Source organism: Neodiprion lecontei, chromosome 2 (assembly GCF_021901455.1).
Source record: "Neodiprion lecontei isolate iyNeoLeco1 chromosome 2, iyNeoLeco1.1, whole genome shotgun sequence".
Taxonomy (NCBI): Eukaryota; Metazoa; Arthropoda; class Insecta; order Hymenoptera; family Diprionidae; genus Neodiprion; species Neodiprion lecontei.
Window position 1 is genome coordinate 26,279,136 of NC_060261.1, and position 12,804 is coordinate 26,291,939.

At 34.1% G+C, this 12,804-nt stretch overlaps 1 protein-coding gene across 1 annotated transcript; it reads right to left on the reverse strand.

Moving 5' to 3' along the window:
- Nucleotides 1-47: 47 nt before the first annotated feature.
- On the reverse strand, nt 48-12,398 carry LOC107228174 (ubiquitin-conjugating enzyme E2 variant 2). The gene is made up of 4 exons (XM_015669550.2): nt 12,144-12,398; nt 9,233-9,375; nt 2,220-2,345; nt 48-461 (listed from the first exon to the last, which is right to left on the reverse strand). The coding sequence occupies exons 1-4, from the start codon at nt 12,166-12,168 to the stop codon at nt 321-323; spliced, it is 435 nt and encodes a 144-aa protein (XP_015525036.1). The 5' UTR covers nt 12,169-12,398; the 3' UTR covers nt 48-320.
- Nucleotides 12,399-12,804: the final 406 nt, after the last annotated feature.

Consider the following 12,804-nt stretch of genomic DNA (forward strand, 5'->3'; position numbering starts at 1 on the left):
CAACCCGGCTACTTACCGCCTACAAATATAAAGAAATACCATACAAGTCTGATTGATAAGGTTTATTCGATGGCTAAAAACAATAACTGCTACCATCATCATTATTAAGATTAGTATTATAATTACTAATATTACTTAGTTTAAATTTAAATTTAAAAAAAAAAAAAAAGATCCGAATCTGATATCATCTTTACAAGCAAATATGTACCATTTGAATAAACTTCACCAGGGATTACCAAGAGCAGGGCTCTTTTATAACTTAATAAGGCCTGCCTTGTACTACCGGTAAAGGGAGAGACAACAGCATGCGCTTGGTTAAGCTAAAAGGTACTGCCTTCCGGTGGTTGAGAAAGTTTCATGTTTTCCTTAAGTGTCATAAGACGTCGAAGTTCTTGTAGTACAGTCTTGATTGTGTATTCTCGTTGCCACTTTGCAAGTACTGGTACACTGCGATTATCAACCTGTCACAATAATATTTGAATTTCATAAAATTTCGAGTTAAAGATTTTTGGTAATGACAAAACATGTGTCATCTTATTTAAAGAGGTAATATAAATCACGTGTCTGAAGTTTAGGTCGATCAAGCTTGATCCAAATGAATTTGAATAATACAACAACAAATCAATGCAATTTTCAATGCAATATTTCACCATTTTGCACTTTCAAATAGCAACCCAGGTTACTTTCGCTCAGACATTCACCATTCATAAATTTATCATCTAATGGCAGTGTTAGCATCAATTTGAATTTTCCATCAAACTTGATCGACTGGAACTTCAGATACATTATCAATCATGTAGCATTTGAAGTGTTTGAACTTAAAACCATATAAATATACTTCCAATCTTTGACATTTATCGAGCAGAGGCGATCCACGGTAAAATTCAGGCGAGTTTTTATGCTATATGCATCGATACATATGCACGAGTCAATTTCACGAACTAAATGAATAATTTTATTTGACTTGCTCCAGCTACCATTTTCTTTCACGTCGCAAAGTAGTTGTCAGTTTACGAATACCGCAAATTATCAAGGTCGTTTCCTACCAAATGTTACATCAATTCATGCCTATATCCTATAACAGGCTGATTTTTTCAACTTCCTTTAATAATATGCAAAAAGATCTACCAAATATTATATTTTTCAACTTAATTGTGACAGAAATACGAATTTGAAACTGGTTTAGCGATAACAATGGCTTGTAAAATGTGACAAATGCTTATTCTTCTAAGCTGAGGAATGTGATCCCAGATCCAAAATTTCATTTCTTGGTTTCCAATACTAAAAAATTTCCAGCCAAGGTATATTTTTCGAAAGTATGTACAAAAGAAAAAAAAAAAAGAAAGATTTTTTTCAAGCAATTATTAGAAATACAATATAGTCACAATGTTTCCTACTTTAAATATGAAACATATTGAACTCACAATCAGTCTCAAAAATAGAATTTGTTTGCAATTTCATCGATGTTTGAACTAAAAACTGAGAAAAACTTGCATTTTGTAGTTTTCTAAAGTTGTATCAATATTTAATGAAAACTAGATAAAATTTGACTAGAAAAACTTTGTAAAAGGTGTTCTCGGGAGTCAAAATGTCATTGTCAATTTGAATAGTTAATGAATATTACATCCTTCTGTGGTTAGAAAACTGATGTTAACATAATAAAAAGTTAAGATAATTTGAGTGAAATAAAGTAGTGTTTGATAGTGTAATTAAATTCAGTAAAAAATGCTCGTTTAATGTTTCAGTATGAAACATATTTTAGAATTATTATACATATCTTAAAAATTCTCAAATTGCAATGTTTATACTAAGCTGGAAAACTGAAAATACATCAGTACGCATACAAAAACAAACTTTACTTGTATGTGTAAAAATTTCAAATCTTCATTTTTAGTACTTCAGAATCACAATAAAGTAACAAGCAGTTTAGTTATTTATTTGTGCTACTTTGTAAGAAAAGACGATGGTAGTGAAACAAAGTAACCACTGTTTTATTATTCGATATGTCAAAGTTGAAGTACATATTTCAAGCGAAAACATAAAACACTCTTGTTCTAAATCAATGAAATTATCGTAAAAATACTGAACACCAACGAATCGAGAGAGCTTCATTGGTCTCTACTCTGATTGTGAGTGCATTACTTTGAAACCCATCCAACAACCAGAGTACGATTTCTAAATTCTAAAAGTATGTGGGTAGTTTGAGAATGATTACTTACTGCACCAGTAGTACTGTTAATACAATTCATGTTGATTCGACTTAAGAATCTTACAGTAGGCGCATCGTCCGGATATCTTTGACCACAGTCAATTTTTAAACTATACATTCTATTTTCATAAGGTGTCTGAAAAAAAGAATGTTGCAATTCACTTTTGTATCTATGACCATTATTTAAAGGGGATCACCACTGTGTGGTGCAGAAGAGTGGAGTATTATTTTTAAAATGTATATTGCGGATCAGGCTTGCGAGTTGGATTAAAATTTGCGTACTACGGTTGTAGTTTTACTCCACCTTTCATGATATTTACTATTGGGTGTATTAACCTTTAGAGAGCTGAAATTTTTCCCTTGAAGTTCGATATTTTTTAAGAGGTATGATTTAGGCATATTTACTACAGTTTCCTCATTAACTGCTGACTCCAAAAAGAGCCAGACCAGCTCTCTGAAGGTTAAATTTATAAAAAATATACACCTTTAGGGTGGGTGCGATACCTTTCTGAATTCGATATTAATTTTGTAAATCTTCAACGACTTTTAACTGGTCGTAACTCTTGTACTTTCATATCTAGATTCTCATAATGTTCTGAAAGCTAAGCGAGTTATAAAATACCTTTTGTATGTACAGCAAGTCTTATACACAATTTGCTAAGGGTATTTTCTAGATTCCATGCCATGAGCTTATGCAAACATTCTGTATTTACTTTCTCATTGTTGGTTGCTCAATTACAAAAGTTGTTTTTTGGTTTTAATTTAAATTTTGAGGTTAAATTTGCAATTAAACTTTTTGGTAATGCAGCTCAGATTTAATCCATCTTAAAACTAAGAAATATTTTGTTTTTTCATATTTGACAACGCCATGATACGAATACATTTTTCACTTTACAAGATTGACATTAAATTTGACATGTTAGAATGACTTCGAAGGAGTGGATGGCTCTATCAAGCTTACTAATTTCTAAAAATTGATATTTCTTCAGCAGTTTTTGATAGAATAAGCCATAAAAAGAATTTTGGTGAAACACGAGAAATTTATGTAGTTATTCAAATTTAGAGAACACAGCATCCACAGTAGAGCCAAAAGTATTTTTATTTAACTCAAATAACAGCTTAAGTGATATACTTTGAAATAAGAAACCCAAATTTTTAACCCTATCATAGTACCTTATCATTCACGTTTAAAACAATGCTTTGAGTTGGCTATTCATTTCTTCTAAGCAATATATATGTTCATAGAAATTTGCCTATCCAGTATGAGTGCATTTGCCAAGAATTAAAGTTCATTAATACCAGAATATAGCATCAGGAAAAAAAAAAGAAAAAAAGTTCTTTTTAAAACGTGATTGTGAATATTGATTTACTTGCCAATGAGCTGTAAACAATTAAGCGCAATGGTGTCTCATGAATTCAGACATTAACATGACGAGAAAAAAAATTCGTATTAATTAATACATCTCTCTTACCTAGGTTTTTACCTAGGTATTTTCACTGTCGCAATTCGTGTTGATTTCAACATGAATTTGCTTTGTGATTTCCATTATCTCTTTTTTTGTTTTAAACATTTTTTAGCTCATTCTGTGAGAGAAGTATTGCCCTTTAAAAAATTGACCAATGCATAAGTTTTGATTCACCTTCACATGGACAGATTAATGAGTGATTAATTGTCAGTAATATGTCAGTCGAAGCTGTATTGTTACAACTTCATACATAAAGTATAATAATATGGTATAATTGAATACCGCTGGATTATAACTTTAGCATAAAAAAAATTTCCACTCAACATGAGAATATAGTCAACAATTGCCAAAAATTTAACTTGTTTAATTCCAATGTATTCTGAAATTTATCCAAGAAACAAATTTTCGAAAAGTACTAACAGTTATGAAATTATCACGTTATTCATATATGTAGGTGGTAAATTCAAAAATTTTGGCCAACTAGAAAAATTCAAAAAACGAGAATCAAACCTGGCATTTATGTTGGCTTCGCTGCAGACTTAGCCCACTATACCACCTGACCATTCTTATCACATTGACGTGTATTTTTCATCACCTGGTTCTGAATTTGTTTTTCATGTGCATCTTAACTTACAATTAATAGTTTGTCGCATAAGCACAACATTGGCACTTGTTGGCAAGTGGAGTACACACGATGCAATACCTACGCATATTTTAGTCTTCACTGTGTAATAAAGTTTATTTTGCGAATAAGATATATCATGTGTACATCAAGCCAAACAGACAGCCGTGTACATCCATACTGGCATAGGTAGTTTACCCTATGTATTATATGCACACGTGCCAACAAGTTTCAATATTGTGCTTATACAAAGAACCGTTAATTGTTATTTAGAGGATTTGCGTTTTTTTTCCACAAGTAACCAACCGTATTTATTCCATTTTGCTACACAGTAATGCCTCACAATAGTCAACTCATTGGGGCCTTCAAGCCCCTCAATAGTTTGCATATCCACCCCAATAGTCGAAACTCTCACATACACACAGTCTAGTAAGCCCCCGACGCGCCACTGACTACAGAAACCAAACGCCAAGTCACGCCGAACATATACACATCCATATTTACATACCCACTGCAGCGAGTGGTCAAATGGAAATAAAAAAGTATGATCGTGGAAGAATATAAATAATTGAAAGTAAGTTGATTAATTTGTATATTTTGCTATTATACCAAACTGTGGCTCCGTCGGAGGTATTTGGGAAATATCAAAAGTATATTACAGTCTGCAGGAAAAATGAACCTTATCCAATGCAATCTCACTTTATTACTTTTTCTCGAACTATGAGTCCTTGAAAAAGAATGAAATTTTCATGCAAAGATCACGCCACATTTTACACATCTATATGAGAACACACTTCTAGTTTCTATATTTTTCACTCAACCCAGTTGAACACTTGTATTAATACTGAATAACTTTGAATACATATTTTTCCACTGTCTGTTACAATTGCAGTTCCAGTTTATTAAAAAACTCTCGAAAAACTTCATACGGAGGTCCTTTAATCCCAATATAGCCAATAATTTTTGGAAACAAAGGAAAAGAAGAAGGCTGACCATGGATGAGCAAGAAAAATTATTAATTGGTTGAATACTGGTAAGTCGGGCCATAAGATAGCGCGTGATTATGGTATCAAAAGATTGATTGTGACAAAAATAAAAAAAACTAGAAAAAACATAAATCACCAGCACCGCTTCCTTCAAGAGCAGCATGGACGTATAACGAAGAAGAAAATCTCAAACTTCGAAAATAGTGGTTTCGAAAAAGCAAATTACGAATGGTTCGTGCAACAGAGAACCTTAGGCCAATCTGTCTTATAGGAGATTCTAACTGAAAAAGCTTTAATATACCACCAACAAATTTTTGGCGCAGAATATAAGTTGAAGATAAATAACGGTTGGCTTGATCGCTTTAACAAACATCATGACATTCGTAGTTTCACGATGCAAGGGGAACACCTATCAGCTGATTCTGCTAGCACTCAGGAGCTTATTGAGTCTTTTGTACATTTATATTAAAAAACGAGTATTGTCTTGATCACGTCTACAACGCAGATGAGACTGGTCTCTTGTGGAAAACCGTACCACCTTAGACATTGGCAGGACAATTTGAGATATCTGCTCCAAGGTGTAAGGTGATATAGGATCGTGTTATTATAATGGTGTGTGCCAATGCAAGTGGATCCCACAAAGTTTCTCTTTATTTCAAACGGTCACAAAAATACCTGGATGGACCGAGATCTTTTCCCAGAGTGGTATAGAGATGTTTTCCTACCTTACTGATAAAAGAGATTCTTCAGATAATTCTGCCTTATTTGACGGTGAGGAACTCATATGAGTATGCCAAACATGGTCTGAGATTACGAAGAATATTCTATCGAGAACACACATGGCTAAATGAAGATGCAGCAGAGCCAGGATGGCCATGTTCAACTGACACCAAAATTATAAACAGCATGTTGGGGGAAATTACTGATGACATGGCTGCCGAAGAGATAAACGTGGAAGAATATAAGGAGAATGAGACTGATGAAAACAAAGATGTATCACCCAAAGAAGGCGTAGCTGCAGTCAAGAAATCATCTGGATACATGGAAATTGGGACTGCATGCATAATCACATTTGTAATTTAAGCATTCTTGCAGTTATTAAAAACGATATTACCAGCGTAAATTTAATTTACGAATTTTGAAAGCTGCTGATTGGGCGAAAGAATAGTAATTCAGTTTGACCCAATATATACAACCACATGCTGATTTTCAATTACAAAGTGCTCGCATAAGTACGACTTTACGTTAAAAAATTATTTAGTCCTATGATAACTTTTTATTGTACTCTCGGAATAAATACTGTTCGATTCAGACAGCAGCACCCTTTTACATTAGTACAAAACGGAAACAAAAACAGTTATGTGGTGGTATATGGAAGAGAAAACTGAAAATAATAAACAAAAAAATAATACATTTGCAATCATTACTTATACAAAAACAGTTTCTGGGATTGATGAGAGAGGGAAACAAAGTAGAATTACCTCCAGCCAATCAACATTATTGTACGCAGCAAAGAAAGCGTATAAATAGACAAGCGAGAATCATGATTGTAATTAGAGTAGAAATACAAATTGTTGTGTCGCAATAGACGATTTAGAACGAAGAAACAGAACTTACGTAATACTTCGCTACAATCAATATTATTATTCAAAATTTTGAAAACAAAAAATACAGTGTTACTATAGTCATGATCTCAAAAATGCATGGTACTTCCCGATCCTATAGGCCACAAATCACAAAAATAATGATTTAGTTTCTCATGTTTATTGATAACAGTGCAGGCCAAGGGTCTCCAGATAACTCGACAATAAAACAAACCGGGAAAGATGAACAAATACTATAGGGTAAGGAAGGTAATATCATTTTTGACCAATACAAATAATCGCTTGACGATGTTGATCTTCCTAACAGATTTGGAGACAACGTAGTCAAGATATTTATTAAATGTCATTCTACTGTCAAAGTAAACCCCCAGGTCCTTCGCTTCTTTCACCTGCTTCAAAGTCGAATTGCCGAGTTTATAATAGCTTATGTCAGAAGTTGACAAGTGTTTGCCAAATGTAAGACAAAACATTTATCAACATTGCAAATTAACCCATTACGGCCAAACCAATAGAACATGCGGTTTAGTTCCTGCATGAGAATCCTGTCGTTAGGATTTGCAATGACCCTAAGAATCTTGCCCTCATCAGCAAAGTATGGGAATTTGACAGACTTAAAAATCAGGTTAATATCACTGTAGATAAGGAATAACAGAGGACCCAGGTGTGTACGTTGCCCTACTCCAGAAGTAACCAGAATAGCTGAGGATGTAAAGTTTAAAACTTTAGCAAACTGAACCCTATCACTAAGAAATTATTCGACCCAGTGGAGAAACGACCCTGCTATACTGCAAGCTGCAAGCTTCCTCAGAAGTAATTCCTTGTTCAAAACATCAAAAGTGGTGGTGAGGTCAGTGTAACCAGAGTCAACTGTATTACCATCATATAAACTGAAGGTAATGTAGTCAGTGTGGATACCAAGATTTATTGCTGTGGAACGCCCGGACGAAAATCCAAGCTACTCAGGCATAATAAATTTACGGAAAAACGGCGTAAATGATTGTAACTCTAAACTAAATTATCGAATAGCTTACAGAATATATTACATTTACTAATAGGCCGATAATTGTTAGCGATTCTCCCTCTGAACAGTGGCGTGACAAAGCACTGCATCCAACAGACTAGAAAAAACCCAAGCACCAAAGACAAGTTAAAAACTCGTATTAGGATAGGGATAAATAAAGATGCACACCTTTCGACTAATAATGGGTGAACCCCATCTAGGCCCGCACAGGAAGTTCCATTTACGTCAGAAATAGTCTTTAACACCTCACATTCATTAAACTGGAGAGTATTGAAACAATTAGGATGATAAAAATTACAATTTGTAGATGAGAGATTACTTATAAAATACACATTACCAAACTTTTTAGCATGAAATTCTCGAATAGCTCGACAATTTCATGCCCCTCTTTGGCAACTTCAGTACCATAACACATTAAGGAGGGCAAGGACTGACTGTTATCAATCGAGTTGATAAGAATGAAAAAAATACTAAAGGTCACCAACAGCAGAGTCATTCTCTGTTCATTCTCATCCTCGATGTTACGGATGTGAATATTTTCATCATGAGCACATATCATCTTACGCAAGGATCGCTTTTCTTTAAATAACTTTTAATAATATTGGGAATCAAACATCTTATACAGCCTGTAATACTTCTGTTTCTCTCCAAGCAAATTAATAAGTTTGACAGAGAACCACTTAGGGGAAGAGTATGGCCTAATAGTAACTTTAGGAACATACTTATCAACTAAATTTGATATCTGTGAATTTTTTTTTTCAGGCAGATTCAAAACTTGAAAGAAGTGAACATTCATGATTTGTTTCAGGTTATGCAGCACCTGTATTAATTTGATTACTTCTTGTAGGTTACGTTATTATTTTTTAAGTTTTGTAACTGCCATACACTTGACTGCTACGAAATTCAGTTGTGCGCATATTTTTATAAGCGTACTATGGAAGGAGAGCATTAGTGGCCGATTTCGGGGACCTGTGAGAAGAAGTGTGAGTTGACTGTTGAGGGGTTGACTATTACGGAACATTACTGTATGCGCACATGCAAGAGATTTTCGTAGTTTAAATTATCAGTTATTGGAATTTAGTTGGAAGTGAAATTATACTTGAGCTGTTTTAGCTGCCATCTCGTTTGGTGTAAAATGCCATTTGCTATTTGATCTACAATTGCGAAAAGAAGCAGGTATGGTTGGCTTTTAATACCGCAACTTATTGGATTGTAACATATCTATTATCCTGCAGGTAAATTCTTATTATCAGTCACAGAGTTTTTTGTTTCAAAAATGTTCTCCCGTTAACTAACAAATTATCACTAATCAATGTCCACTCACTCTTGGTGGTCCAATTATCATTCCAGTCCAATGTGTTAAGGTCATATCATCGTCGTTCTCTAAACCCCAACTAATAGTTCCATCGCCAACACCTTTTTGCCCTTGTTCTAGCTCCTCGAGTAAGCGGAAATTTCTAGGGACAACTGAAACATAAGGCGATAGCTCGTTGAGGCTGACAAATTCACATTTACAGTAAATCATTACACAGTAAGATATTTACATCCTCTTATTGGTGTTTATGTAACTGAGGATTAATAAATCTTAGCATCACTACATATTCACAAATCTTCATGGGAATATTTAAGAATTTCCAGTAACACTACGCAAAGTTGTATATCGTTTTATTAGAAAAACAGTTGGAAGCTAAAATTATGAACAACGAGATCGGGTTGAAATTGGTGTTAAGTCAACATAACAAGACTAGGGTCAAATGTGAATCATTAACTTTCAGTTATAGAAAAATGTAGTCACTGCAGTTGTGAAACAAGTACAGCTTGCTGTTTCAATAATACCGGTGATAGGGAATAAATTTGCGAAAAAAAGCAGTACCCTCACTCTCGATGTGAAGCAGTGACAAAAACATTTCAATCACTCTCTTTCAATACTGTCACAAAGCACTTAGCATAGGGTACTTTTGTAAAAGTCGAAGAGCTTGGCCATGAGTGAGGGAAGCACTCGAGCTCAAAATAGGGGAAGCGGCACTATTGTCAGAGCACATTGTACATCGTATTTTTGAAATTCTCAAGTTACAATATAGCTATTTTTTTAACATGTAAAAAACATGCAAGTAAAGTTAATCGAGGTGAATTTCAGTGAAATCGTATTTTTCACATAGAAATATGTAGCAAATGTCAGTTAGAATAACCTAATTGCTAACTCCATAGTTTTTTCACCACCAAAAGCGTACTCAGCATTGTGTTGCTTACGTTGCAGAGTAACGAGATACCTATTGTTTACCTTATTAACCAACGCTGTCGGATGTTTTAGTTACTTAATAATCCGGCAAGACATGTTACAAGGTTAACTATAGATAACTCGCTGTGCTGCAACATAAGGGAGAAAACATATGGTAAAATTTATTTATCTCAAATGATACATACATAGTTCATTTTGTTCATGAAAAAATGAATTCTCTATGGTTCATTAAAGATAAATTACTGGCTCTAGTTACCGAGCAACTCTAAAGTTGTCTTACAAAATTCTAAGCTTCTGACTTTAAACTTCAAACTTTATCTTTCTGAAACTGTTGATGATCGTGATTGATCGATTTTTTCGGTGTAATTTAAATTTCCAGTTTTCAAACTCTTTTGTGTCGAAATGAAATTTTCTCAATTTCTGACCATTTTCATAACGTATATAATACTGGGCTTATACAAGGGTAATTGTTTTACAAAACTTCTTCAGTTAGTAAGACAATTTTTTCCAAAATTAGTACACATAGAAAAATATGTGATATAATTTTTCTAAAAGTTGGTCAAGCAAGTTGGTGTCGAAAAGTTGGTTGTATATTTGTTTTAATAAATCCTCGAAACTTCAGGCCCCTTAGGGGCGATTGTGTTTATTACACTCACATTGATTAACTTCAATTGCACCATTTAAAACATTTGAGATTTTTATTTGTATTGATTTTTAAGTAGATGATACAAGAAATGCGTCTGCAAGATCATTGGATGTTTAGTCGTTTATAAGACAATGACTTAAAAATTTTGGAAGAAGTTTAAGTAAGATACATTTAGTTCTATATATAAATTTTACTGAATTTGATAGCGTCATTTGCAAGTAATTAATCCTGAAAGATAATCAGTTATATACAGGCTCTAATGGTTTGTACTATTTTAGTTTCTACATGATCAATTGAGCTTTTCATTTACAACTCTGTACAAATTACCGCCTTATATTACAATTAAAACAAACGAAACTTAGAATAATTTAAAAGTTAGACAACTTTTATTATATAGAAATTTTTATACATTATTCTCCACCAGTTGAATTGACAATGTTGTATAAATGAAAACGATATCGTCGATGGTAAATGACGTGGGTACAGATTGTAGCATTTGTAGCTTAGTTGCTAGATAAATAATTGTGCAAAATTGTAATGCAATTAAAATTTAATTAGTCAAGCATACTGGGAACTAGGTCATGCCATTTCCTATACTCTGATCTAGTTTCATACAAAAACAAACATATCCATAAAAAATAAAACTGGACGGAAGGCCACTGTGTGCCACTACGTTTTCTATAGCTCAAAAATACATGAAAATGTTAGGCACGTCGTTAATAACATATTTTAAATATCAGATAATACCTAACATTTGTCTGAAATTAAAAAGCATATCAGAAAAGTATAAGGAGAATCGGTGATTAAGATCAAGGAAATAAGACATTTGGTTATTTCCAAATATGGAACAACTAAAAGGTAACGTTACAACACTAATGCTTGCAGTTTACGATACAAGACCACAAAATAATGAAAACATGTGTAATGGAGCGGAAGATGTTTGATGCATTTTGGTGGATACCAACGATGTGGATTCTTGACATCGGAGATATACGTCAACTACGACGACACATAGAGAAGACAGATCTAAACAATTTGACGGGTTGAACTGGTAAAGTATGAGAAAGGGGGTCGTCAAATAGACGCAAATGCAAAATTATGTATATTCTTCATTCGACTATGGTTACTTACGAACTAAGGAACGATATGCAATTAGGGGACAGGGAAAAAACGTGATCTGTCAGGTGACTAGTACTCATTATTGTGGAATTAGTAATTGGTTTCAGGTGGGAATATGATTATTGGATAGTTCGTGAGACTCTAGAATGGTCAGGGAGATCATTGAAAATGTACAAGTATGAATAATGAATCACGAAAATACGTGTGGTTAATACCACGATTAATACTGACCAACACCGGCCGTGGGTACCGCCATGATCTCAAAATTTGTGCGGCTTGATAAATGTTGGTTTTACTACGGTGTACAGCAATATTTTAGCGATATAACCACGTAATATTGAGTATTGCTTTTCTTACGATAATCTCACGACAAAACCTTCCATTACCTATACCGGAGGCTGACAAAAATCAAGCTCTCAATTTCAAAGTAAACTCACGTCGCAAAACTTCGGGCAACCTCCGGGAGGTTGTCTAATTACGTTGGTTATGTGGCAAGTGGAGATAGGCGAGCTTACAATCATTATCTGGGCCGACATTTTGTCCATATGTATTGGTGATGCTACAGAACTGTAGATGGCATTACTTCACTCACCTGTGACGTTGACAGCATTCCACGATGATTTCCAGATACTAGATACTAGGTTTGTTCGTGCTAGCTACACTTTCTACACTTTCGTGGGGAGTGTACACTTGCGCGTTTGTTTTAGCGGACGTGACGTCGGATGGCGCTGTTTGTTTTACAAATGTCACTAGACTTTTGTTACACTTTGGTCGTGTTCGAAAATTGACTGACATTGCTGTCAGCAATCTTTCATCTCTCTCGCGCTTCCAAGTTCGTGGATAGCTCTGACTCTGTCCTAGGGAATTTTCAGTACTGTCAGTCAATTTACGA